Source organism: Mesitornis unicolor, unplaced genomic scaffold, assembly GCF_000695765.1.
Source record: "Mesitornis unicolor isolate BGI_N332 unplaced genomic scaffold, ASM69576v1 scaffold10177, whole genome shotgun sequence".
Lineage (NCBI taxonomy): Eukaryota > Metazoa > Chordata > Aves > Mesitornithiformes > Mesitornithidae > Mesitornis > Mesitornis unicolor.
The window spans coordinates 51,910-79,756 of NW_010194335.1; the positions used below are offsets into that span (position 1 = coordinate 51,910).

The 27,847-nt window shown below is 37.8% G+C and overlaps 1 protein-coding gene across 1 annotated transcript in view; it reads left to right on the top strand.

The window, feature by feature from the left end:
* The window catches only part of LOC104543205, a gene marked incomplete at its 3' end in the record, with an annotated part of 31,219 nt that extends 3,932 nt beyond the window's left edge, over positions 1 to 27,287 (top strand). Inside the window, exons 3-14 of the mRNA XM_010187758.1 lie at positions 194 to 280; positions 2,656 to 2,829; positions 4,321 to 4,469; positions 6,649 to 6,825; positions 7,435 to 7,861; positions 16,141 to 16,227; positions 18,564 to 18,716; positions 20,407 to 20,536; positions 20,669 to 20,701; positions 22,023 to 22,126; positions 23,313 to 23,396; positions 27,221 to 27,287. Coding sequence (XP_010186060.1) covers positions 194 to 280; positions 2,656 to 2,829; positions 4,321 to 4,469; positions 6,649 to 6,825; positions 7,435 to 7,861; positions 16,141 to 16,227; positions 18,564 to 18,716; positions 20,407 to 20,536; positions 20,669 to 20,701; positions 22,023 to 22,126; positions 23,313 to 23,396; positions 27,221 to 27,287 — 1,672 coding nt within the window. The remainder of the gene's footprint in view (positions 1 to 193; positions 281 to 2,655; positions 2,830 to 4,320; positions 4,470 to 6,648; positions 6,826 to 7,434; positions 7,862 to 16,140; positions 16,228 to 18,563; positions 18,717 to 20,406; positions 20,537 to 20,668; positions 20,702 to 22,022; positions 22,127 to 23,312; positions 23,397 to 27,220) is intronic.
* Between the last annotated feature and the right edge of the window lie 560 nt (positions 27,288 to 27,847).

Genomic DNA, 27,847 nt, shown 5'->3' on the forward strand with positions numbered 1-27,847 from the left:
GATATTTTGTTCTTGTAAAAATCAGGTTAGGAGGGTGCTTCCAAATTATCTCCATGTGGAGTTCTTCTGCAAAGCCTCCAGCTCTGTTTGAATGCTGTTGGCTGAGGGAAATTTCTCTGGAGAACACAATTGGATTTGAGTGGACAAAAACACCCAGTGTGGACATATTGCTGATTCTTGTACTACTTTTCAGGATTCACAGGATTTGCTAACTGGCTCACAATTTAACTTCAGTATCTACAAATACAAACACTATCGGTGGCAGAAACGAATTTTGCAGGTAACTTCAAAATTTTTCACTTTTTATAAAGTAAAAATATAGGATGGTTACATCGCTCAATAAATGTTGTGAGATAGCTTAATACATCCTGTGGTTCAGTGACCTATCAGAAGGATACAAGATATTGACCAACTTTCTACATTTACACCAGAAGTATTCTGGGGGTAATATCTGAAAATGCCTCTACTGAGCTCCTGGCTGTGCTGTAGAATGGACCTGGTGATCCAAGAGGTTATTTCACCTCTAAAAATTATGTGTCACAAAGGTGATTGATTATAACAGGCTCTGCTTGAGAGTTACTCTTTATAGTTAGCAATAGTAAATGCATACCGGTGATGCAGACATACTTAAATATCTGACCCTTTTGTCAGGACATCACTTCTACTGCAATCTGATTACTCTGTCCTGTAAATTCTTTTTTGAAATTATGAACCCTTAAGGCTTTACTGACTTGCTGTGTCATAATGGGACAACACTTGAACAATACAAAAGCAAATTTCTGTCAATAACACCTGGTGGTGTTATTGGTGATGGTGATCTCCTGATTCCATGAAATCAGTGCAAAGGTTCCATGTTGTTTCCAGGAACCTGGATTTCATTGTATTTTTCCTGCAGTTTGGATAGAATTTGATAATGAGCAAGTCCAAGTCATACGTGCTAGAGGGTGTTCTTTTTGTTTACTATGTCTCAGCTGTAGAAAGTATAATCTTATTTCCATCAATATCCCCCCCTTTTTTTAAAAAAAAAAGATGTGTTTAGACATAAAGCTGATTGGAAAAATGCAGAAAGCTTTATAAGTTGTGGAAGTTATCAGTTTGGAAATCTGGAGTAGCTTAATTCCAGTCCTCTAGTTACCTGCAGCCTTCAAAAGTCAGAGATAATAATGAGAACAGTTCTGCTTTGGAGATTTCCTCCTAGAAACAGAATGGAGGGAAAGGCCACGGTGTTAACATTTATTTGTCGTGTCTGCACTATAGGAATGAAAGGTGCCAAGAATCATTTATGACCAAAGGTAAATATCTAACTCAGGTGAGAGCTGAGACTCTTCTGAGTTTCTTCTCTGTGGGTGGTGTTTGCTGAAGCTGGGCAGTCAGATAATATTCACATCTTATTGTATCAACAAAGCTCACTCTGCTCAGCAGGGACTGACACAGAGAACTGATACTGGAATCTGTCTGTACCAGTTTTAACTGCAAAAATAGATTGTTCAGAGGAAGAAGAATAGTTTTATTTTGAAGCAAACAATTTTTAATTATTATAGCTGTGAAACAGCAATAAAATAACTTTACTGTCTATTATCATCACTCCCTTTGCCTACATGTACATATATAGGTGTATATACACATATGTAAGATGTAAACCAAAATGCAGTAATTTTTATATCAGAAAGTAATCCATCATGTTTCAGCAGTCCTGGCTGACTGGGGAGGTCCCAGTCGACTGGAGGCTTGCAAACGTGACGCCCATCTACAAGAAGGGCCGGAAGGATGACCTAGGGAACTACAGAGCTGTCAGTCTGACCTCGGTGCCAGGAAAGGTTATGGAACAAATCACCCTGAGTGCCATCACATGGCACATGCAGGACAACCAAGTGATCAGGCCCAGTCAGCAAGGGTTCAGGAAGGGCAGGTCCTGCTTGACTGATCTGATCTCCTTTTATGATGAAGTAACCTGCTTGGTGGATGAGGGAAAGGCTGTGGACGTTGTCTACCTGGACTTCAGTAAGGCCTTTGACACCGTCTCCCACAGCATCCTCCTGGAGAAGCTGGCTGGGCATGGCTTGGACAGGCATACGCTTTGCTGGGTCAAAAACTGTCAGGATGGCCGAGTACGTTCTGTGATTCTCTAATCTCACAGTAGTATCCTATTTTCCTGACACAGAAGCAGCTTTTATAAAAATAACCAACTTCAGTGGTTATTTTTTGTATTTAAAAATGTTATTTTAGTAACATTTCAATACTGGTGCATAGTTTGAACCTGTTAGTAATTGAATCTCTGCTGAGATGGCCATGCCGTTAATTTGTACCACCATGACTGCTTCATGGAAGGTTTTTGCATTAGGTTGTATGAGACAAGTTGAATTTAAAAAGAAATAATATTTCAGAGTGATAAATTGATGCATATTCATCAAAAGAGAGGGGGAAACATAGTTATGATTAATATCTGTTTGTTTTGTAACTAAAACAGATATAGTACAGTATTTTCATGATGGAACCTCATTTTTTATTCTATTCATCAGCAAGGCAGATACATATTCTAAGTCAGTCCTTTATCTAAATGCCCTAGCATGTTAATATTGGGAATGCTGTCTTTCCCTTTCAATGAAGAGAATCAAGAAGCAATGGAGTCAAGTAATGAAGAACTTTCTATTCCAGATTGATTTCAACACAAAGACCATTTTTAACATTGAAAAAGGGATTATTAAGAAACAGTTTCCTTTCTCACAAGTCAAAGCCTGTGAAGATACTGAAAGGAGACGCTTCAGCATTATGTTTCATGGGCGACAAGATTATGAGCTGGAAGCAGTGTCTCTTGATGATAAAAGGAAGGTAAGTTTTTACAATGTCATAGACAAATTGCTATAAATAACAGCTAACGTTATGGCAGTTCCCAGCAGGTCCCAATCATAAATGGGAATTGTTATGCTGTGCATTGTGCAAGCAAAGAAGTAGGTATGACTTTATTCCGTGTATGTTCGTACATAGAACAAAGGGAACGTGAGTTCAGAATAAAGTTTGGCCTCAGGATTTTGCCACAGTTCACTAGGACTGGAGATGTAAAGCCAGATCAAGATGTGATATGAAAGCAGATGCATTTCTTCAACTGCACCTTGAATGTAACCGATTTGAGATTGTATTAAAACAAGCAAATAAAACTGATGATGTGCACAGCTGAATCTTAATTGAAATATTCTAAGCAGGTTTTTTTCCTAAGTATATTTATTTAAATGCATGCTTTTAAGAAGAATGAATCAGGCCATCCTGATGCTGTGAAAAAGACCTAGTAGTTCATCTTTTACCATCATAATACACTGAAATTATAGAATTGTCAGTGGAAGACAGCCTAGGTACAACTGCGTATTTGTTTAATTAAATGATTTGGTGTTGCAAGATTTTGAGCTGTTTAATTTTGAGGTCTCAGGTCCTTTTGAGTTTTAGGTTCAATAATATATTCCAAGTTGTTAGTATAATTAGACTCTATACGGAAACTTGAGAAACTCAAGTTGTGACTTTAGCACTAGCTTTTCACTAGAATGCAGATATCACGTGTGTTCAGTGGTGATCAGGTCTTGGAGTTTGTATCATCCCACTGCTGAGGTGCTGAATCCAGCTGCACAGTTTAGGTTGAGATACAAACTTTCAAAAAGCATGGAAGAGTTTTCATCCAAACTTCTGATATGACCCATTATCAAAGTGCTTTTGGCAAAGGGATTAATCCCTTGTGAAACGTAATGGTTCACTCTATGTGCAGAAACTGTACTTCATGGCTGATTAGCTAAAATTTCAAAATCGATTACCTTTAGCAGAAGAGCTCAAAAAGGCACATATATTCTGTAGTAAGAGCACTCAAATATGGCTCCAGGTAACAAAAAGGAGCCCTTTAAATTCACACTCACTTTAATCCAAGCTATTTTCAATTGTAGGCACGCCCTCATTTTTCTATTGGGTTCGTTTGAGATTTTAAGATAAATCAATCAATTACTACTTAGGCTTGAACTGAGCTGAACAGAAACTTTGTCCTAGATTGCTTTATAGATGAATTAAAAAGTAAAATTATGTTTTACAGTAACCCCTCCAGAATAAAATAATATTCTCCTTACACTGACAGGTTTAGAACTGTGGGCATAAAACCAAATAGCAGTTAAGTAATTTAGCATCAGAGAAAGACCCTATTTATTTTACCTTAATGTATACTATCTATTTGGCTGCTGCTTATAGTGTTGCCTATCATTTTTGTACTTGAAAAATCCACCTATTAATGTCTTATTCAAGGGAATTAACATGGAAAATATACTCTCTCTGCTGTCACTTATTATATAGATAATATACCTTCTGAGCAGAGTTATACAGAGCAATTCATTCAAGAGACCAGCTGAGTCCTGCTCTGGAAGAGCTGCAGAATGTGATGTTATACATGAAGGACTGCTGGATTTGCAGCAAAACACTTCTGCATCCACTGAATGGGTGAAGTACGAATTGCTCTTCTGTAGTCATCTGGGTTGTGGATTTTGTTAGAATGTCTGATAAATTATTTAATTGCTTTTAAAATTTAAAACTTAGATGCCAAATCTGCATGTGATGAAAACATTGAAATTAACTGTTAGTGCAATAGTGATACCCAACAAAATTAAGTTCTGACATGTGCTAGAGACTGCTGTGTGCATTACTAACACAAATATATGATGGTGCTGGTGCTCAGAGTGATTTTAATGGCAGACTTCTTTATGTTTACCTCTTTACTTTTTACTGCATTTTCAGTCAAAAGGAAAAGGAGAAAGACTGGCAGAACAGATAAAGGGTATAGGAGTCCTGCTAGAGAATGCTGACTCACATTGGCCAAATGGCTGCTCCAAAACTCCTAATTAATACTCATAATGTTCTGAACTTCCCTGCTGTGGGAGTGACCAACCATGGTGGCCTAATGGGGAGTGGTGGTTTTGGACAGGAATCATTATTCAGTGGTAAATGGACTGTTACCACCATTTCATTCAGCCCTTAAACTCTCACAGATAGGCATGACGTCTGCTTCTGCTTGTTCTATTACTGAACCGGCCACAATGATTTTACATAGTTTGCTACCCATCCTACAGACAACTCACCTGTCCCCTGAGCCAGCTTCTAAAATACCTGGAAATTGCTTATACTATCAAAGGAGGAAAAGACAGAGAGACGAAAAAATCTGTCTACCAAAAACTAATGAAAACAAGTTCGCATTGTAATTATCTGCACAGGGCAATTATCTGAAAAGACTTCACAGTTCACAGAAAATGATTTTAATTGTTTTTAAAAGGCTACCACTGTATGTCTTGTAAATACTATCCTCAAGTGTGTCCCAGGATTTGTTACCTTGCAACATTTAACAAGTTTGTTAACAAACAAAAATTGATTTTTATTTATCTTGCGAAGCAAAGCCCTTGTTGCTTTCTTCTTGATATTAATCCTCTCTTCTTTTTTTGGCAAAGAAAATAATGGTGGAAACATCTGGAGATCCGATTAAACTATAAGTCCCTGCTTTAAAGAAAGGAGAGATCAATATAACTGCCAGCTCCATTAAACAATTCTTATCACTTTGACTGTTTGTGTGGGAATAGATGGAATTTATATTTTATGTTTAATTCTTCTGGAGCAGCTAAACTTATTTAAATTCCTCATAGAACACCTTAATCAACTAGCCACACCTTGAAGAGAGTGGAGGAAAAGAGAGATCTGATAGAACTGTCAGAATGATAAAGAAATGCAGTAAGCCTCAAGAAAAATGAGAATGCAAATGCTTAAATAAGAATAAAAAACACATACAGTAAAGCCCCACTTGTTGTTGAATGTGGGGCCTTTGTTATAAGCAGCAGAGCAGAATCCTAGAAGAGAGACTGAAGCAGAACATTTTGCTCTAATAGAAGCTGCATATAGGCAGGCAATTTGTGGAAGGATTAATTTATCTTTTAAATAGGTAATACCCACACTTTGGCACAGACATTTCTGGTGGAGGCCCTTGAGAGCAGAATACTTTGACCCTTTCCTGCCAAATAACTCATAGGAATGATGGGGGTGGGATGGGGGTGGGGACTGGCAGGATCAGTCCTTATGGAGTAAGAGCATGTGTAGAAGCATTTCCAGGAGAGGGAGAGTTATTGGACTATAATGGTTGGGCACTGGCTTATGTTATGGTCTCTTGTTTATAGCTTAGGGGCAGTAAAACCTGGAAAAGACAGAAATTCTGAAGCCTCGTCATATTATGCACTGCTCAGTCACATAGTGAATTCCTTTAAAAGCATAGTCCAAAAGACCCACCATTGCAAACAAACAAGAGGAATAAATAGAGTGGAGGGGACAGAACACAGCTAAAAAAAATTAACAGGACTTGTGTGATTTTTAGCTGATAGTCAGATCTCGGTTATAGCTCCCTCATTAAGCATGGCAGGCTGGAAGTCCATATTTTATGTCACAGTTTACTTACATGTCCAATGAAAGTAAGAAGCCCTCATCTCAAAAGTTTTATGCTTCAGTGTTGACAATTTTTGACTGTTCCATGGAAGATGCTATAAAAATGTGGAGACTTACTGACATTAGAAAATGCTTTAACGAAGGCAAGGCTCGTGTAAATAACTAGTCAGTGAAGAATTAACTGTATCTCCATTCCTTGTCCTTCAGGTACTTGGTACAACTTCGTGAAGGAGAACTGACTTTATGTTGCATAGGTCTGGGAGGAAAGAACAAGACTGCAGACCCTGGAACAAATACCATTAATTTGTCAGGTGGTAATGTGAGTGTCAGCAAGGAGAATGGATGCAGTACCTTTTCAGTTCATACTAAAGAACACAATTATTTGTAAGTATAGTTGGTAATTAATAATTTGTTAAAGCAGAACTAATGAAAACAAAGTCAAGCAGCAGAGAAGCTGTTGAGCAAAATACAACAGTGGTGAAATGAGGCCGTCAGAATTATATAGAACACCCCTCCCATTGCTCTGCAGTGGTTTGATGAGTGTTTTAAGGAGGAACCAGAATTACCACATTGTGGAATTGTGAAGATACATTGAAATACTGCCCACAGAGACTTGTCTAGGTGTCATGTCAGGAGCCAGTGAAGAGATACATCATTCAGCTTGATAGGACAGATGTGTGAGCAGGTTCTGACTAGCTTGTGCAACAAGCACAGGAAGACGTAGCACACTGTTCACCTTCCCCCAAGGTGGAGAAGAGGAATTACGAGGTAACTGCACCACAAAGTCAATATATGGCAAAACTTCAGCTCTCTAACCTTAGACACGTAAGCAATTAACTCTGTCTGAAAAGGTCAGAGTCAGCAGCACTGGGCTCCTTTGACAAGTAAAGCTGCTGAACATCATTCTGCTTAAATAAGAAATATCTGTGGCTGTATTAGTCAGCATATTATTTACACTTCCTTGCATTTATATCTGACATTCTTAAATTTCAGGTTTCGAATACCCTTTACTGTCCAAAATAACAGACCAGAGGATGTTAGCAAGCTCCAGAATGAATGGGTGTCTCTCATAGAAAGGTACTGTCAGCTGTGCAAGTGTGCCTCACTGCTTCAGGAGGGATCTCAAGGATGCACCTCCTCTGAAGCTGATTATGAGGATTTTACCGTACCTCTGAATGAGCAGAAAGAGGAGGCCCTCTACGTTGGTGTGAGTTCTGCAACAACCGGTCTGAACAAGTCTCCTCTCCCCCAGACAAAGCCTGTAGAGGGGGAAGCAGCCCCAGCATCACCATCTCTTCCACTTCCCATAAGTAAGGTGGAAGTACCGCCAGCCCTACCTGTGTTTCCACAGCCCTGCGGCCTCTCTCTATTGACAAAGAGAACCAAAGCTTTTCACTGGGATATTGTTCCTTGTGATAAGGTGAGAATGAAACTGATGGTAGCTGTTAATAACATTGTAGCCAGCATTTAACGTATAGTTATTATAAAAGTACAGCTGTGCCACAAAACAACCTGGATACCCTTTCTCTACATTTGGATAGAAGAAAGTTTGATGGAACTGTCACTTCTATGTTTTTAGATTCAAAAATCTATTTGGGGATCGTGTGACCCATGCAAGAAAAAAATAGATGTATCCAGACTCTGTAATCAGTTCCAGTTCCAGGACATGGCAGTATTTTCGGGCAACGAGCCTTCAGTGAATCAGCACATCATATTAGATAAAAAAGTTGCACATAACTTCAGTAAGTATATTAATAAAGAACTGTGTACTCCTATCTGGAATCCTGGGGTGAGCACTGCATGCATTTTCTGTTTGTACTTTCAGCCATTCAATAGGCAATGAGATAAGCTTGTGTCTAAATAAACTTTTAATCCAGTGTCCCTCTACTCATTCATAAAAAAAGACCTTATGGCTCAGTTGCTCTAAATGTGGTCCTTAATGATGTAGAGTAGAAGCACCAAGCTTCTCTTCTTGTACAAAACATGTGTATGTGCCATTGAACTGTGATGCGGTTGTCTTAGGACAAACATGTAAAAAATCATGTGTGATACCTGTAAAATCAATGTTAAAATTCTGACTTCAAGGGATTTTCAAATTCTGTGGGCTGTCCAGCTTGGTAGCTACAACTTCAAGTACTGTGCTCAGTCTCTCTCCTACACTGAAATCAAGAATATTCATGTAGGTGTAGATGGGTTGGTGTAAGAAGCCTTTGAGGCAGGTACAAGCCAGGTTGCAGGAGCTCTCTTGGCCTTTCTCTGGTGAGTATCTTTGTGAATGGCTGTCTAGAATGATCAACAGGACCCTTCCAACTCGTATCACAGGTAGCATTCTGCCAAAGGCTTGACCTAGAACAGTCTTTCACAACTAATGAAGCAGTTCAACACATAGTTCTTATCTTAGTAATAAAATTATGTAAAGGTCTTTCAATTACCTTGAGAAGTGGTAGATACTAAAGGAGCAAGAGTAATTGTTCTTCAAAGACTACTCTGATTTCTATTACAGAGATGGCTTTCCAAAAAAGTTCTATAACCTAGCTGTGCTTTAAGACATGTTACATGTGTTAATTTTGAAGTTTTAATGATTTCATCTTTATGAATATTTATAAGAAAGTATATATTTTAGAGATTGTGTAAAGTTTTAATTGGGAACTGTAAATGGAGATACCTTGTTGGAATGATTGCATCCATTGACTAACAATTTGAAGGGGTAAAAGAAAGTGAGTGATACGAAAGTGCTATTGCAGATAAAAAGAATCCTGTAATAGCACTTTTATAGACTAAATTATTGCAGTTTCTTTGAGGAAATTTCTTTCTTTTGGTTTGCAAATAGCACCATTCTTCCTTTTGATTCTATTCCTCTAACAGGTTTCTTCATTGACACATTCTACACCTGTTTCTTAATCTTATCCTTAAGTTCCATAAGTGAGATTTTTGGCATACACTTATTATAATGGACATTACTTAGATCAAAAGTTAATTTGATCCTGAGAATTCTGATTAATCTTCCTGCAACTGCTGCAAACCACAGTTCTTACATCAACGAATAAAAAGCTGAAGCTCCGAAGTGCCAGTAGGTTAAAATTTCTTGAGAACTTGAGTGATTTTCTGAACACAAAAGAAAAATGTGAGTTCTGAGAGAAGATCTAAATTTAAATAAAAGCTAAGTTTTCTAGTGGATTCTTGTAGACAAAATGAATTTCTGTCATACAGAACAGGTATCGGAAAGAGAGACAAAAAAATACATCTTCAGATTTCCAATGAAAAAGTATTGGGAGACACTATAATGTATGTGTTAATCCAAGAATGTTGGACCTAGTGGGAGGAAAACTGATTTAGGAGTCAAAATACCAGCTTCTGTGACTTGATTGGTGCCTGTTTCTCTGTATGAGACCCAGTTTCTCTCAGGAAATACTTCAGCAAAGTCTGATGACTAGAACTTATTCAGCAGTGAATTTCAACTACTGAAAACGTTCAAGGAAATATTAAACACTTTGTAGACATGTTGTGAAAATTTGAAAATCAACATTTTACTTTGAGTTATTCACTCTGTTATGGTCCATAGACATCACCACACCTGAAGAGATAGATGGTTTAAAAGGCATAGGGAAGCAAAAGATATAAGGCATAAAAAGCATAAGAAGGAAAAAGACAATATTCTGCTAGGCTTAGTGCTAAAGCTAGATCTTTGTAACAAAATTAAAAGGGTGCAAAGTTTGTGTGAGAATAAATGGTATATACCCCATTGGCCAACAGTCTCCTGAGAACCATTAAGAGCTGATTTGGGTGACAGCAAATTCCTATGACCTGAGAAACTCTGTTCTGTTCTGGTTGGGTTTTTTGGTTTTGTTTTTTTTTTTTTTGCTTTGTTTTGGGTTTTGTTTTTTTTTTTTTTTTGAGAGAGAAACATTCTTCCTGAATTCTTTCCAATCCCCTTGTGGTGCTCAGAGGAGCTGTGTCATAACAGAATCTCTAGGACAAGTTTTATGCCAAATTTTAAGCCCTTTTGCTTTCTCTGCTGATGCTCTCTATTCACTTCTTTGTTCTTCCATTTTTACCTTTATTCTTTGGTAACAATGATGAAGACAGACAGTAATTAAAGAAAAACTGGCAAGACAAAGTAGTCTTTTTGGGAGCAACAGCCTTACAAATGGTTCTTCAGCTGTTTAGAGAAGAGATGTCTTATTTTCATTTTCTTATCATAGTGTATATTGCAAGCTAGCCCCATGTCAGCACAGAGGTCTTAAACATTACAAAAACTCTTAAACAGATTTTAGAATATCGGGCAGTGTGGAAGAAGTGAGCACTGTTTCCCAGGTTGCCTTCATTTTGGGAGTAATTTTTCTTGCATGGACTCTAACTACCTTCTTTTGAACCCTGGAAACCAAATGAAGCAAGTAAACAAAATAAAAACAAATGGAAAGTTTAATTTCTTTAACCTTCAACATATTATAATATGCCAATATGTTGTATTTGGAAATTTGGAAAAAAAAATTGACTGTTATGCTGAGTACAAGAGAAATATATAGGAGCAAGTAATTGAGTACCTTCTGATAACAGTCTCTTGAAAGTTCTGTCTTAAACAGTGACTACATTCTAACAGAAATATGTTTTTGTTTGACTACTGCAATGTGTATTTAAAGAACATACTAATGCTGAGTTTTTGCCTCAGCTTTAGCAGCTACTAGGTATTTTGTTTTGTTTTGTTTTGTTTTTCTGGTTTGAGATGTTTTTCTCTAAATCTGAAAAGTAAATATGAAATGTTTTGTGCATTTTCCTTCCCTTGAGCAATTTCTTCCAAGTAATCTAAGAATAATTTTCCTCTAGATATTTTTCTTAAAAGTTTCCGTATAAAACCAAGTGAGCTGAAAGACAAACTATACATTTTACATGAAGAGAGTGGTGGACTTACAGATGAACAGATTACAGCACTAAGAAGGTAATCTTTGGGGCTTAATGCTTTCTTTATAATATATGCTAACTTTTGGAGAAGGCATAATCTGCAAATAATGTGAAGTTCAGGAAAGATACTGCTGACATATTGGATATATCCTGACTGTGAATAGAATATTAGGGTTGCACACAGAAATCGCAGTCCTTGCAACTGAGATTTTAGAGTACAACCCCAAAATATCACTTTTCTCCATATTGTGTAGGAAACAAATTGCAAGAAATGACAGCAAATCTGACTTGATTTTGTGAACTAGTCACAAGAAGCAGATATGGTAAGAGAACAAGTGGCAGTGAGCAGATGTAAAGTTTTCTCATCAAGTTATAACATCTTTTACTTCAGCCTTACTGTCTATTGTGGGATAAGGAATGAAAAATTTAAAATTTGTTTGGAGGGTAGAAATGCAGACAAGTGTTAAAGGAGCTTCATGGGATGCTGGGTTACTAACAATCAGTATTTCTGAGTACCAGAGATTTGTGGGTTTAAAGCAGAATGCAAATTTCTGTATCTTTAAAAAAAATGAATTACTATATTGAGAAAAATATAGGAGTGTAAGTAAACTATTGGCATGTGAGATTTTTAGGAAGTGTATTGTATCTCTTCAAATAGTTTAAGATGTAGAAAGAAAGGAAAGAAGTGGATCCTAGAGTAGTATCCATTATACATCCCACTCCTCATGTCATACTTGGGCCATTTTATTTAACATATTCATATGAAAACTTGATGTAAAGATGTTTCTTGCTTCAAAATGAGAAAAAAAAAGTGTTCTGCTAAAGTGGGCTTAGAACAAGATGATGCTGGTAAATAAAGTGAGGAAGTAAATAACTGATGTTTCTACATCTTGTGGAATGACTTTAATTTTGGACTTAAAATCCAAAATCCTGATCCTTATCAGTACATTGTCAGTAATTTTAAAGTCTGCAGAATCATGTCTATGCTTGAAGTGATGTGAACAGGAAGAAGAGACATGTAACACATGGAAGTAATGTCATTCTGTGAGATGGCTGGTACAGTCCTTGCCTGAAGTATGAAGGGACATGGACAAGACACTGAATAAGTACATGATTTATATGTGCCAGTGTTTTGGAGGAAGTTTCCATGCTGTCCCAGTGCTTTACCAGTTATATCCCACACTGGTGCACAGTAGATCATGATCTGGGGAAAGGTGTATAGCCTCACTGAAGGTAATGGAGCTCTGTTGCCTTTCAAAAGCTGGCCCTAAAGACTTCACTCAAAAAAGAAAGAACTTACTGCAGTCCTGCAGTTTCTAATTGCAGTGATGGAATTGGCCAGGAGGTAACAGCAGTGAAATGTCTTGGACATAGGGAATGCTCTCCAGTTACATGTGTGGTCATCTCTGGAGAAACAAATGGCTGGAACTGGCAGAAGTAAGGAAACGCTTCCAGTTCTGCAAAGTGCTTGGGGTCTGGTCAGACCCATTTATGAGGGCAGCCTCTGCTCACACCTCGGTGTGGGGGAAAACACCGAACACGCTCAGTTGTTCAAGCTTTAATACAGCACTGCAGATTCAGTCCAGGAACTCCACACTGTTGAAATTGGTGTAACACCACTGAGATCACTGATTTATAGCATCTGGGCTCTTTGCCATCAGACAATAATAGTAATAATAATGATGGCAATGAAGCTTGAAAGATTTTATTTTTTCCTTGAAGATTTCAGTCTTCCTTTGATAGCAATAATGCTGAGGAAATTTTTCTGGCAATGAAATGCGCAAGAGGTACTAGATGCTGTATTGCTATACGCTATATAGGATCAAGCATTCTGTTCCTGGGATTCTTATTTATTGCCAAAATCTAGGAATGCATGTACAAATCTTGTAGTAAAAGCAAGCTATTTTTTTTCCACCCCAATTTAAAAAGTGTTACTGAAGTAGATGAGCTGTATTTTAGAACTGAGGTTTGGATTTCCAAGGCAGTTCAGTGTCTTATGGCTCCCCTTCAGACATCTCATCAAAGGAGCAGATGCTTATCTGGAAACATCAGCACGCAGAAGTTTTTCGAATACAATACACTGTAGTGGTCTTGACATGATACAAGTAGCATGACACTTAGCACTTGTAAAGACTTTTCTGCTTGATTTAGGTGCCATGGTGGAAAATTTTACTGCTGAAAACTTTGTCCTCCATTTAAGTGAGAACCTGAGGTTATGACAGGGGTTTAAAATGGAAATTTTCTCTCTGTGTGAGTTATACCTGTCATATTGTCTAAGCCTGAGCAGGAAGTTTAAATTCTACTGTTGTAGAATGAAAAATATTTAAAGCTGAAACCAAGGTTATATTTTCGAGACTGTGACCAGTGAACAAAATGTTCTGCTCGTGTATACAGTGAAGGTCAGTAGGGTGGTGGGTTATATTGGAAACTTCAGAAATTATTTTGATACAGAAACCTTTCCATAGTTCTCTGAATGATTCTTTATCCTGACACATTATAATCAAAAGAAAAGCACTCTTTGTCTCTATAAACTTATTTTTTTCAGAACAGTGGGAGATTTTTTGTTGCACAAATTCCATTAGAGTTGCATTCATGTAAAAAGATATTTATAGAATGCATTAATATATTTTTGTGCTTCCTTTTCTATGGCTTCCATTGTTTTAATGCTTTAAGCTCTAAACCTTCTAGATAATCTGCTAGTTTAATTTCATATATATAATACACCAAAACAATTTGATAGGATATCAGACTTCTGATTAAATGCAAATATTTACTATCAGCTTTAAAAAAAAGTTATTTGAATTAGCTTAAAAAGACAAAGTATTTTTAATGATAAAAACCCCTTTCATTTGCCAACAGATAACTGTTATTTTAAAATGATGATTATTTTTTTTTCTTGATGATGGTGATGAATGGAATATTTTATAATCTGCTTTAATATAGATTCAATAATTCAAACCCCAGCAATTATTCAATTGAAATGTCGTATTAAATTATTGACAACATTAAAAAAACCTTATTGTTTGTCCTGTATTTAATGTGCTAAAATCTTTATTTGCTTTATTTTTCCATCTTTGAATAAATTCCCTTACTTTTAATGAAAATGTGTATCTATTCCCATGGATGTTTAGTCATACTTGCTACAAACTTAGTAGGTTGTGTGCAGAGAAAGAAGGGAAGATAGTAGACCTGAATACTTAAGATTCTTAACACTCCTCTTCATATGTTAGCTGTAACATCGATTTCATTTTTCTTAAGATACGCTATGAATTCCCATAGTATATCAGTCAGACAGGCAGGAAGATCTCCAAAGGAGGGGAACAGTGGTGGTGTGTTTACGTTTCTAAGTGGATGCACCTTTAAAGTTGTCAATTTTCTAAAAATCTGCAGCTCTGGAATACTGTGGGAGAGTGTTCTTGTGCAGAAGGAAGAAAGTTGTGGGTCTGTGTTACAAGCTGTTGTAACAAAAATGAGAAATGGATCTTGGATGTGGTGCAGTGCTTAGAAATGCCATTGCCCACTCTTGTTTCATGGACAATTAATAAAGTATTATATGTAGGAGTCAGTCAGACTGTGGGGGTCACTGGTTATTCACACCACAGCACGAGTCTGCTCTACTTCTGTGCTAATTTTTCAAAGAAGTTACGACTGGAGACAAGCTGAGCCAGCATGGACATAACTGCTAAAAAAGTTTGTATTGTTTCTAGGTGTTTCTAAGTTTGTCAAACGTGTTATCCAATCAATGAAAACAAGGCATGTACACATCAAGCACAGAATTAATGACCCTCTTTGGAAATTATGGCCTTAACTCCTCTGTCACATGGATTTACCTTTTTCAAAACAGTAATTTGTAAATTGTCTGTGGATCTGCAGGTGAATACTGCTGACTGTTGTTTTCAAGCATTTCCAGATATGCAGATGTGTCTGCAGACCATTTTAACTTTCCATCACGTGGTTGGCTTAAATGTTTATAAAGTTCCAATGGTTAAAAAATAAATATGCAATGCATAAAACACACTAAATGGTAAGAAATTCCAGTGCATGGAATGAAGTGATTGTTTTATGTTGCAACAATATGGAATGAAGAGAAAGAGGAGATCTAATTTTCATTACCTGTTTTACAGATACATGCCAACATCAAAAGACTCAGAAAGGTACCACTCATTCAAGGGGTCTCCTTCAGAGCTGCACGTGGTTGATCAGTTTATGTTAGAGGTAAGAAGCTACAGTGTTAACAGACACCACATACTATTTCTAGGACACTCTCTTCTAAATAAAACCACTACAAAAAGATGTAGTTTGGAACTTAAATTTACAATCTCAGCCAGAATCTGTGTGAGGTGATTTATCTGATAAAGAGTTGAGACAGGTAGATGTTATGAAGAAGACTGTATGGATCCCTTTGCATCTCCATGTCATGCACTTGCCCCACTTCTTCCAAAGTAGAAGCTCATTTATTCTGAGCTAGATTTCCAAAATCTATAATCATATAATAAATGCATACATAAAATTGCATGCATTTAACCATTCTTGTTCACAAGAAATGGGTATCATTGATTTTAATAATGTCTGGCCCTACAAACATACAGTCTTTTCTTGAATTTGCATATGCAAATGATGCATATTCAGCTGTGTGCCGTAGTATATCTACAGACTTAAGGCCTAGAATAAAATTAATAAATGAGCATAGAAATTAGGAAAACTATGGTGCAGCTGAATTACTCAAAAAATTATGAAAGATACATGCATGTTTTGGTATAAACATGAGTTTTGATTCCTTTTCTCTTCAATTCTATGCAGATGTGTAAAATCCCCCACTTAGGCCAAAGGTTGGATCTCCTGCTTACCATACGTGAGCTGCCTGTGAGCATGAGAGATTTGGAGCCTGTAAGTAAAGTGAATCCTTCATAGTGTGTTTGTAATCAAAATCTACCAGTTAGATGGTAGAGGGCCAACTGACCTCAATGCAGGTTGCAGAACTGTGTAGTTGAAGAGGTTTTGTTCTGTTTTGTTTTGGTTTTTCTTTTTTTTTCTATAGCAGAATATTTCATAGTCCACAATGAGATCAATTCATAGTGTAATAATCCAGCCAACCCAGTGTATTAAAAAAACCAAACCCACAAACGTTTCATGGCACTATTCAAAAGTAACAAGCAAAAAAGTTAAAAGAAACCATTGCAAAATCTCTATACGTCACGGCTTTCATAGCCAAGGAATTGCAAATGACATGAAACTGTTAGACCACATTTGAAATATAGTGGCACTATTGGCTAGTGCATTGGGAATGCTTTTGGGAATCCAATTCATTTTATTGTTTTGTTAATGATGGTATTCCACAGTACTGGTTCAAAACAAAACACAGTAAAAAAAATAGAGGCAGATGGTGGCTATGATATGTGTGTATATAGATGTATGTGCATTTAATTTCACCCTTATTCCACTAAGGTTCAAAGAGTTGGTAATGTACCTGGCAGTCAAACAGAGTTCCACAAAGGAGGGAGAAAAGAACAGGAAAGGATTTTCAAATTTCTATTTTGCATTGTTAAACTTTCCGCTTTCTTTGGCCAGTGATGAGACAGAAGTGAATGTCACCATTAAAATTCAATTCCTTTCATTGGGAGTTTCTTGCCCTGCAAGCTGAAAGAATCAATCTAAAGTCAGCGATACTTAGAGCAAGTTTATTTGACCAGTGTGTCACAGACATTTACTATTTTCAGAAGACTGAAGGAGACTGTTCACCCTAAGGATTACAGCACTGAATTGCAATGTTGCAAACCAAAGTTCAAGTCCCTCTCTGCCTTTTCCAGGATAACCTAGTGGTGGGGGTATGCAAATAAACAGTGTTCCAGTCTCATGCACTGGATCTTCCTGTTCCAAAGTGCTGCCTCACCTGCCAGGGTTTGTATATGCTCTGATTCAAAACAATTCTGTTTCTATGAAAATGTTTCAAAGGTCTTGCTCTCATTCTGCATGGGAATGAAAACAAAATTTGAAAGTTCTGCAAGCTCAAATTGTTATCCTTTGTCTGGCTGTGATTAAAACCATAGTAACAGTGAACAAAACTCAGAAGAGGAACAGATGGAAATCACCAGGGAGATGCACAGGTTTCTGACCCTGCCTGGTACAATGCTGCACCTTTGCTGAAACCAAACATTTGAGTATTTGGAAGCTGTTATATATACTGCCCAGAGAGGTGGTAGAATCACCATCCCTGGAGGTATTTAGAAGATGAGTAGATCTCGTGCTTAGGGACATGGTCTAGTGGTGGTCTTTGTAGGGCTGGATCCATGGTTGGACTTGGTGATCTTGAAGGTCTTTTCCAACCAAAACCATTCTATGATTCTACACTGTTTGCTTTGACAGCTATCCAATGTTCATTGAAGAGCTGATTAGTTGTCTAAGTATTTTCTTACATATGCATGCTAACATGCTTGTAAACCATAGATTATACACCTAAAATTTTATGGGACAATCTGAATATTGACTTGCAGCACCCTCTGGCCCTGTGATGTGTTATAAAAGTTTTAACAACGGCTTTCAGCTCTCCTGTGTGTTTCATCATTTCCCTGTTTTTAGATTTTTGTGTTGATGACTGATGAAGAGAGGTGTGGTGCTAAAAAATGTACGTTTCCTAATCTAAACCAAAACCACCTCTTGTGTTTGTAGTCCTAGAAGGGAGATGGCTTCCCTGGGAAAACAGAAATTGATACTGAGTTTGATTACAGGAAATTATCATTCTTCCTTGTGGGGAAACTGTGCTAAGAATTTTGATAAGATAACAGTCTTCAGCTGGTATGAACAGAAGGGAGGGAGGTGAAGGATGGAGAACCTTATACTGCGCTTCAGGCTATCTGCTTCCCCTGATGCCTGACATTTGGTGTGATCTGGTGCATTCAAACAGCAAAATACTTTTTCTTCAGAAGCATTTTTAAGAGACGAGGTTGAAGTCATTTTAGCAGGGCTGGTTTGGCAGCCAGAAAGGCTGTGACCTCCATCGGGGGCAGGGTAGCTCTGCCAACACCAGCTTTATCTTGATGGGAGACTTTTAAATGGTCCTTCCTGAAAACCCCTGGCCTGTTGCCCCAGGAAAGTTGGACAGGAGTCAGCTGAAGTGTGACTTGCTTCAGGTGAGGACAATGAGTCTTTTGGCAAAGGGAAGTTATAGGCACCATTGATTTACTCACATTTTCAATTTGATCTGAAGGAAAGTTTGTGTGTTTCAGCTAATAAACCAGAAAATCCAAGCGAGTAAGCAACTGCAATCCAGCCAGAAATTTGTTGCTGTCTTAGAGTACATTTTAGCCATTGGGAACCACTTAAATGAAAAGGCTGGAAAAGAGAAGGCTAAAGGATTTCGCCTGTCGTCTTTGACCAAAGTGAGTAAATATTTTTCTTGTCATTAAAATAATCATATTCTAAGGTACGTTAGCCATTAATATTAAGTCAGTTTTGCTCTGAATGTGGAGAAAGGCAATATTTTTTAATGAGTAGCTAACATTTTAACATCTGCTCTTGGTTACACTAGAAACAAAATCCTGTTTAACAAAGTATTCCTTAATGTGTGTTCTAACAAGTTGGATTTCCCCACTTCAGACAGCAGCACTGGCTGGACAGGGGCACTGGGGTATTGAACAGACTGTGTATCTAATGAGGCAGAACATCAAAATGCTGACTGCCCTGATATTAAGATCCCCTGGCTGGAAAAGGCGCCTGAGCTACAGGCCTCTGGTGTGATGCAAGTTGAGATAAATGGCATTTTGCAGTTTTGTGCAGAGCACCGTTGTATGGATTCTCTTCATTTCACTGTGGTCAGAGGCTGTAACTATGGCATTTCTCTGTTGTAGTTGCACTTTTATGCCACTGGAGTAATTTCTTAGCACTTCATTTTACTCCAATGCGAAGGTCTTTTGCAACAAGTGGTTGACATTGTGGTGGTTGACATAATGACATTTTAAGGTAAAATTTCAAAAGTGGAATGTAAGTAAACAAACAAATTTGAAGGGAGTGAAATTTGCCTGCAACAGTTTGAACCCCTCATGCTTTGCTGGATGATTGGATAGGGGACGAAGGTGGCAGTTGTGAATTTTACTCTTTCCTGATAGATATCTGCTCTGAGAAGCACTGTCTACATCTTAGTTCTTTAATTGTTTCTTCATTGACCTACAACTTCTGTGACATTAGGCTGAGTTTTCAATTATTTTGAAGGAAACTGCTTTCCCCTCTTCATCAGAACTTGCCATCAGAAAATGCTGCTAGTGAGTGCAGGGTTTTTTCCTCCTCCTGCACCCAATAGTGTCAGAGCATCATACTTTTATCCTGAGAAGTAAGAAATAGATACAAATTTCATAAGCTGCCTTGTGTCTTAAACACTGTTGTAAGACTATGCCTGATCTGTGAATAGAAGAGAGAATTTTTATTTTGTTTTTGTAAGGTATCTTTCCCATCTGGAGACTTTAATATATGAGTGAGTGATTTATAACTCTAGTGACAATTCTGAGACACAACTTGCATTCTTTATTTTTTTATATAAATATATATATAACTGCCATAATACCACATCTATCATAATGAAAAATGGCTACAAAATCATTTTCTGCAACAGAACATCTTCCCAGGTTCAATTAAGGGAATCTTTACTGTCTTCATGAACACAGCACACTGCTTTTAAGTGAAAAGGAATAATGATCACGTTTGGAGGTCCAAAATCATTTGTAATCAATTAGGATACCTTAAGTTAAAAAAGACCCTTGTGAATAAGAAGATACAAGAGAACAAGGAAGGTCAAGGTTATGAAAGTGTAAAGCTGATCTTAATCAAGCATGTCTGTGAAATGGCAGCTTGAAAAGAAGTTTAATTTCATTGTGTTTTCTATTCTTGTCAAATTTACCTGGAAGCTATCAACAGCCCTGCTGTTTTTCTTTCTTTCTTTCTTTCTTTCTTTCTTTCTTTCTTTCTTTCTTTCTTTCTTTCTTTCTTTCTTTCTTTCTTTCTGCCTTTTATTTATTTATTTATTTATTTTTAGTGTAAAAGCTCAGTCTGTCAATTATTGTGCTGTTCTATTTGCAGTTACCTCTGTTGTGGGGTAAGGAGAGGACATTCACCTTGCTTCACGCCCTTGTGGAGCAGATCTTCTTACATGAGCCTGATTTGGCTAAATTTTCTCAGGAGTTGACAGAATTTGAAGCTGTTCCTGATGGTAAGAGGAGGGGGAAAAATAGAAATCAACAAATAAAAAATAATGAAGTCCTTCAACTTTTGTGGAAGTTCCTGTTCTCACAATATGAATGATACTTATTAGCATTTTTTTCTCCTTTCTCTTCCTTTCCAGCTTCCATGAAGGGCCTCAGTGCTGAAGTTGATGGTATGTAAATGTGGTTTCTAAATTCAGAGAAAGATTTTCATATGTTGTGCAGTCTTTTGGAACAGGTTTTCATTGCACTTCTGTAGTTTGTAAAGAGAGGTAAAGATTCAAAACATTATGGTAAAGTGTTGCTATGGTGATACTTAACCTGCCATGTTACTGTGAAGAATTTTTTAAAAAGAGGTATTAATGTGTGTCCAGGTGGTTTAGAAATGTAACAAATATACTGCCCGTGGTAAATAGAGTTTATCATAATCTACAAACATTAACTGATACAAGTGCTTCATCAAAGTTATGGCTGTAGTTACAGCTGAGTTGCCAGGAACAGTCAATGCAGCAAGAGAAAACTTACACTTCAGTCCTGAAGTTTAAGAATTTCTTTGAACTAAACCAGGGTCCTTCTCTAGAAAGGAATCCAACACTACTGGAGTCAACAGGAGGGAACAGAATAAGGTTGTTCAAATGTAGATAGACTTTGGGAGACATTTACAACTTACAGTTGTAAATCACAGGATGACCAGTGAAGTCAATGGATTTTAGATTGAACTCTTTGAGAGCTGACAGAGAAGGTGAGTTATGGGAACTGGAGGAGATTGACTGTCCTCTTCTCTCCGTGGATTCCTAATGGGCCCAGTGTAGATCACTCTTATCTTCTGAGTCCCATTCTCCAGAGCAGAGAGGGAAGGAGATGGACCAAATGCCACTGAACCAGCCTTTCTCATCATTGTAGTTCAAGACACATCCTGGGGCTCATCTGCTGCAACTATTGCATGAGCACAAGGGGAGGAAGGTGCTAGACTGCAGCCTCGGTCAGTTCAGGACTGAGCACCTGGAACCAAGGCTGTGTCCTCTTCTCCCCTGTTTCATACCATGAGAGTCCCACAGTAGCAGTTGGGTGTAGTGCTAAGTGCTAACTGACAAGGTTTTTTTACTGTGACATAGAGTAGAATTTTTGTTCTTTATCTTTAAAGGAACCCTGAACTTTCTACACAGAAATGTAGGTTTGAAGAATGTTATTTTCATCGCTAATCCCAATGCTCAAAGCTAGGAAAGGTCAAAGTTATGGCTGCTGCATAACCAAACTATCAACCTCTTCATTATTCTGCAGTTGCTTGTGAAGTGATCACAGACTACTTTTTACCAGAAGACCCTTGCCACTTTTAGGATCTATATTTCAAAAGAGAAAGTTAATATTCCTAGATGAACATACCACAGACCCATATTCCCCTAAATTTTCCATGCGTCCTAAATTAGACATTTGGAGTCCTTTAGACATAACTGCACACTAGTGAAATTTCCAATTTTCTTTCTCTTTTATTAGTTTTAAAAAAAGAATTGGAAAACATTGTTCAGTGCAGGCGGCTTATTAAACCCAAGACAATCAAGGCAACACCCCAGGAGTCACAGTTCTGCAAGGAACTAAAGGTAACATTATCACAACCGTATTGTGGGCTGGAGGTAAGATGAGTCATCTGCTTAGTTTTTGCTGAGTTCTGCCCTTGCAAGGGGGTCATGAGCATTTGAGGGAAAGTGGCCTTTTATTTCCTTCTGATAATATCTCATACCATAAGCTGTGGCATGGGAAGGGCTTGTCAGAGTTTCTGCTTCACAGGCAAATAAGCTGGAGTATATGAGGAACACGTAGCTCCACCATTACCCATTATAAGCATTTTGGAACAATAGCAATTTTAGGGCATATATATGATTTTGTAATAACTTCCTCTGCCCTTGGTCAGAAGGGAAAATAACATAAAGAAACATCATCCAAGGACATGCCGATATTGTGAGTATAGGTTGATCTGAGATGATTCTGCCCATGCTAGTGGTGGATGGGAGGTGGGTGAGCAGGCTGGAGGGAACCCAGCTCTGGCCAGGAGTCAGCAGAGCCAACCGCAGGGCTTATTAGCCCAGGGGCAAAGAACTCAGGTAGCTCGCAAGAGCACTGTTGAGCTATTTGTCAATGGAGATACTTCCAGATACTCCCACTGCTGTGGTTTCCCACTGCTACGGACACGGGCGTCTGCTGTCCTGGTTACCTTCATGCTGTGCTTTACTGGATGGTGTCAGCACCTGCTAAACCCACACGCTTCCTTCGCCCTTGGAACAGCTGAGCGCTATGCTGCTCCAATACATATTGAGTTGTCTTGCATATGTATATACTTATATATAATGGATACACTACAAAGGAACTGTGATTAAGAAATTTTGTTTCAAAAGTTAAGTTTCTAAGGCCTTGTAGCTGAATCCTTAAGAATTGGTGAATGGGAGTGTTTACTTCACGTGCAAAAGGCTAGACTATGCCAAATGTGGGTGGAAATTAGGACTTTATGATGCTTTGATGCTTATCTAGTTCTGTCAGTTTTAATAGATTTAGGTTGTGTCACTGGATGATACAGTAAAAAATTATGTAATGTTGATGGTTCTTTTTTTGTCTTTGATGTCTTAATACTTGCAAGGAAATGTGTGCACTTGATGTATGATTATCTTTTGTGAAATGTGAAATTTTTGTGACATGAAAATTTTGACTTGAATTATCTTTTTTCACTGCTGTTTAATTTCTGCTTTAATATTATGCTTCTATACCAAATTAAAAAGTTTTATTTTATTACAGGATTTAATTCAGAAATATGAAGGGGATCTATCCCAGCTGTCAAAAAGATGTGATGAAATGAAGAAGCTTTATAGCAACATACTGGTACATGTCATATTAAATTGCAATGAAAAGAAATCTACATTTCTTTTTCCTAAAAAAATGAAAGTTTCCCATACTTCCACATGCTTTATAGTTACACTGTCCACAGAAACTGAAGTAACAAATAAAATCGCATGTAACAGTGGTGGAATATTTTGAATGAAAATTTGGCTTCTATTTTTCTTGAGAACTATAGACAACTTTTTAGAGGGTCTGTGGCCCAAGTGTCAAAAGTAGATGTTCACCATCTTTATAAATTCAGTGAGTTTGACTGTTGGCTGTTTTCAGCATGTTACAGAAAATGTTATGGAAAATAACATGCTTGGTGCCTTCCAACAATCGCATCTTTGGCTGGGATGTGGCCACAAATCTTCTGTCGTTTGGGCTGAAGGATTTTTCTAAGGAAAAGCTCATAGTCCAGGGCATTGATTTAGCTACTGTTATTTGAATGTGAGAAATTCAAGGATAGAGACCTTAGTAGTAGCACTGACCTAAAAATAAGCTGATCAGAAAGGAAGCTCCCCAGGCAGAAAATTTCTGATAAAGAAACTGTCTGTTCTTGTTTGTTCCTATTATATTCACCCACACTTGCACCAGAGAAGCACTTAATTTTCTCAAGTCATTTTTTTTTCTGAACAAAAGCCACCCATCTAGATCCAATACACTAGAAAATGTTTTTTTGGGTCAGAGGGTCACACCAGAAGGAGTGATAAAATCCCCACACTGCAGTTTTTAACAACACAGCATGTAGATTCCTTGTTTAGCACAGAGTTCTTGGAGTGTGGTAGAAATTCAGGAGGTCACTGCTACCCTAACAGTATTCTCCAGCAGAATAGGCACACTAGGAGGTTTTGAGGAAAGAGACAGATTTGCTGAAATTTAGTACTAATCTCTGAAATTGGAATAACTTCCTAGTCCTGGGATTAGGACACAGCTGTAAGTGGTGGTGTTGGTTTTGGTTTGTGTTTTTGTTCCTCCCCTCCTCCTCCCCCTTTTCATGAGGGGGAGGGACTAGAAATAGATAAGTTTTATGACAGGCAAATCCTAGAATCACAGAATGGTTTGGGTTGGAAGGGACGTTAAAGCTCATCCAGTCCAACCCCTCTGCCATGGGCAGGGACACCTCCACCAGCCCAGGCTGCCCAAAGCCCCGTCCCACCTGGCCTTGAACACTGCCTGGGAGAGGGCATCCACAACTTCTGTGGGCAACCAGTGCCAGTGTCTCACCACCCTCACAGTGAAGAATTGCTTCCTAATATCTAGTCTAAATCTACCTTCTTCCAGTTTGACACCATTACCCCTTGTTCTGTGCAAATGTTGCACAGAAGATGCAGCCAGAAGCCATTTGGGGACTTATTTTAACAGACATGGAAGATTAGTAAAATGTTTGACCAAGGAAATTTAATTAATAATTTTTTACTAAAGGTAATATTGTAACAATGTGCAAGGTGGTTTTTATGTCTCTTGCAACCTTTAACAAATGGGAAAAATGCCTCACTGTAGGGTAAGAAGCCAAATTTATATGGTAGCACATAGATGAAGAACTCTGTCCAAAGCCTTAAAAAAGGTTGAAGGGCCGGGATAAAGCAAGAAGTTGAAAAGGTGGAAAGATAGTGTAAATGAGAGAATTAACAATTGAGTTACATGAGTGGAAATGGTTGAAAAGTATTCATCAAATTTAAAAATGGGGAGATTTTTGCTGTAAAACCTCTGGGGGGACACTTCTTGCATGGGATATGGAAGAATTTGACCCATTTGACCTAAAAGCCACCTTCAGAAGGCGTTACTGTCATGTGGCCGGTCCTGCTTGCAGAGCTGGGTCATGCTGGGTGGGTGCTGGATGTGCCCCCCTGCATGTGCAGACTGTGCCACCCCTGCACAGAGGTCGTTTCTCTCCAGCTGTGCACATCCAGCCAGGAGGCGTTACACATGTGATGCTGTGATACAGATACACGTGTGAGGCTCTTTGCTTTCCTTTCTTGTACTGGAAACTCTCATCTGAGACTCTTATTTGCATCTGAAGAGGATTTCATTTTCCATATAGCTGGAAGTTTCCTTAAGTTTTAACCTAGCTGCTTTTTGCTCCCCTCCCCCTATTATTCTCTAAGGTTAGACATTTTATATATTTCTCTCACCTAGAATGGATTTTTTTCTTCTGAATAATGTTATTGCTAGGCAGATCTTTTTGCATATTTATAAAGTGGCAAAAATGTAAAGCAAATATAAAATAGGATGGGTGATCAAAGACCAGGCTATCATCTCAACAGCACTAGGAAGGAATAGTCCAGCTTACCTGGGGGAGTATCTGATCTGGAAACGTGTTGTAGGTAGCCATGGAAATCATGTTGCACAAAAACCAAAAATCCACAAGCTTACCTGTATGATTTTATATTCTACTTATAAAATCAATAGTGACCTTGGCATGTGACTCTTCTACGGAATGAACCATAAATTGGGGATAACTGCCTGTGGTATAGCTGTGGGCTATCAACTTCTCACAGATGGTCATTAGCTCCAGGAAATGCGCCTCTCATTACTGTTTAAGTGATGGTACACCATGGGTGAATGGTGAGGCGTGCCAAAGATCAAGGGCTTGGAGCACCAGGAGGTACAATTAGGAGCACAACAGGCAAAACTATCAATCAAATGTCACTGGTTAATGCTAAAGTTTTGGTGACTGGATTATATGTGAGCGGTTGCTTTTACTGTGTTTCTGATTTCCACGCAGAGGATTTTCTCCTAAGAACAAGTCAGATGATGTCCAGGTGAACATATTCAGATAATGACAGATACCAGTGCAAACCTCTCTGTTTATTTCAGTTGCAATCTGAAATACTGAAATACAACTACATTGCTGTTCAGTCTTGGGAGAGCTGCATCCCTCAGTTACAGAGTAGCTCTCAATCACAGCCAAGATAAGAACTCGTAGCAACACAAGATGCTTTTTTAAACTTTTTGATTAAGCCTTTGGAGCATGTTCTCTGGATTTGTTCTGCTCAATTAGAAAGCCATTGCAGACAGGGTTATGTTCTTTAACTCATTGATCCCATTAAGGAGGAATCTTTGAAAATGATGACAAACCTCTTGAATTAAACCTTAGCAACAGATTTAATATCAAAACTCCCTTCCTATCCTATGACTGGAGAACCTATGTGGAAGTAGTTTTAGTTAAAACAGGAATCCCTCTCCTAGTACTGAACTTTGTAGTATGACTGCATTTCACCTCTTGTTTTATAGCGGAGCAGACATGATGCCAATATTGGTCACATCTTTTTCAAAAACTTTCCATCTGTTCACCTTTTTCAGGTGAAGGAAAGAACAGGGAAAGGGGGCTCTTTGATAAATTACATTTTCTTCCAAAAATGTCTGCTTCCCTATGAACTTTCTTGTTTGTTTGAAAAGCGAAATGACAGAAAAGGAAACTTTTTGGCTTGAATATGCTACTACCATGCCCACTGTGAAATATAAACCTTTTTCCTAATGTATGCACTTTTTTTTATGAATGGGTTCATTTAACAAACTACAGAGCTTTATTGATTTGTGTCCTCTTCAGCTGGAGATCTGCAGTCCAGCCAGAGACTGGGTTATACAGAAAAGCAGGTTACTGAGGTGACAGCTTCCGGGGCCACTTTTGCTTGAGATGTTTTGGTTCTCAGCTTGCTGGAGATTTTAGCCAGCTCTAAGTTGTTTATTATATTATTATTATGATGATGGTGATGATGATGGTATTTAACTTTTCTCTTGCTTTTTTAATTTCATCAATATCCTGGACATGGTTTAGGTTACTTGAATATACTAATGTTAAGTATTCTCTTCCAAATTTACAGGTAAAATCTGGGGAGCCACAAGACCTAGACTCTCAGGAACTATTTGGATGGATATCTTCATTCATTAGTGAGTTTAGGAAGGCCTGTGCTGAAGTCATGCCATAAGGACAATACAAATCTTATAAAGAGGTGAGGGAAAGAGAAGTCAGGGAAACAATGTTTAAGTTAATTGATTTGAAAGTTTCTCAACTAATAAGTAGCACGTAGACAGTATATAGTCTGTACAGCAGCATACCTTGATTTGAAGAGATATTAAATTTTTTATGTATAATTTGTAAGTGGTATTTGACCTGTAGGATCAGAGATCACTTAAAAGCCTCTCCCTTATTTTTTCTGATGCACATGCTTTTGTACCTTGAGATGCCTGTATATTTAGAAAGAAGATACTTTTGACATTTTATAATTTCTCTTTTTAACCTTTGCCTTTGATATGCAGTCTTCTGAGTTTTAACTATTACTTTCAATGAATAAGTTTCTGTATGGTGATTTAATTTTCAATCATTTGTACTGTAGTCTCCTAAATAATACTTTGCCAGTTACATAATGAAATGGGGAGCTGTTATTAGCAAAAATTCTTGTTTGTCTTTCTACTATTAAAGCATTGCAGTCTTAATATGTAATGTAGAA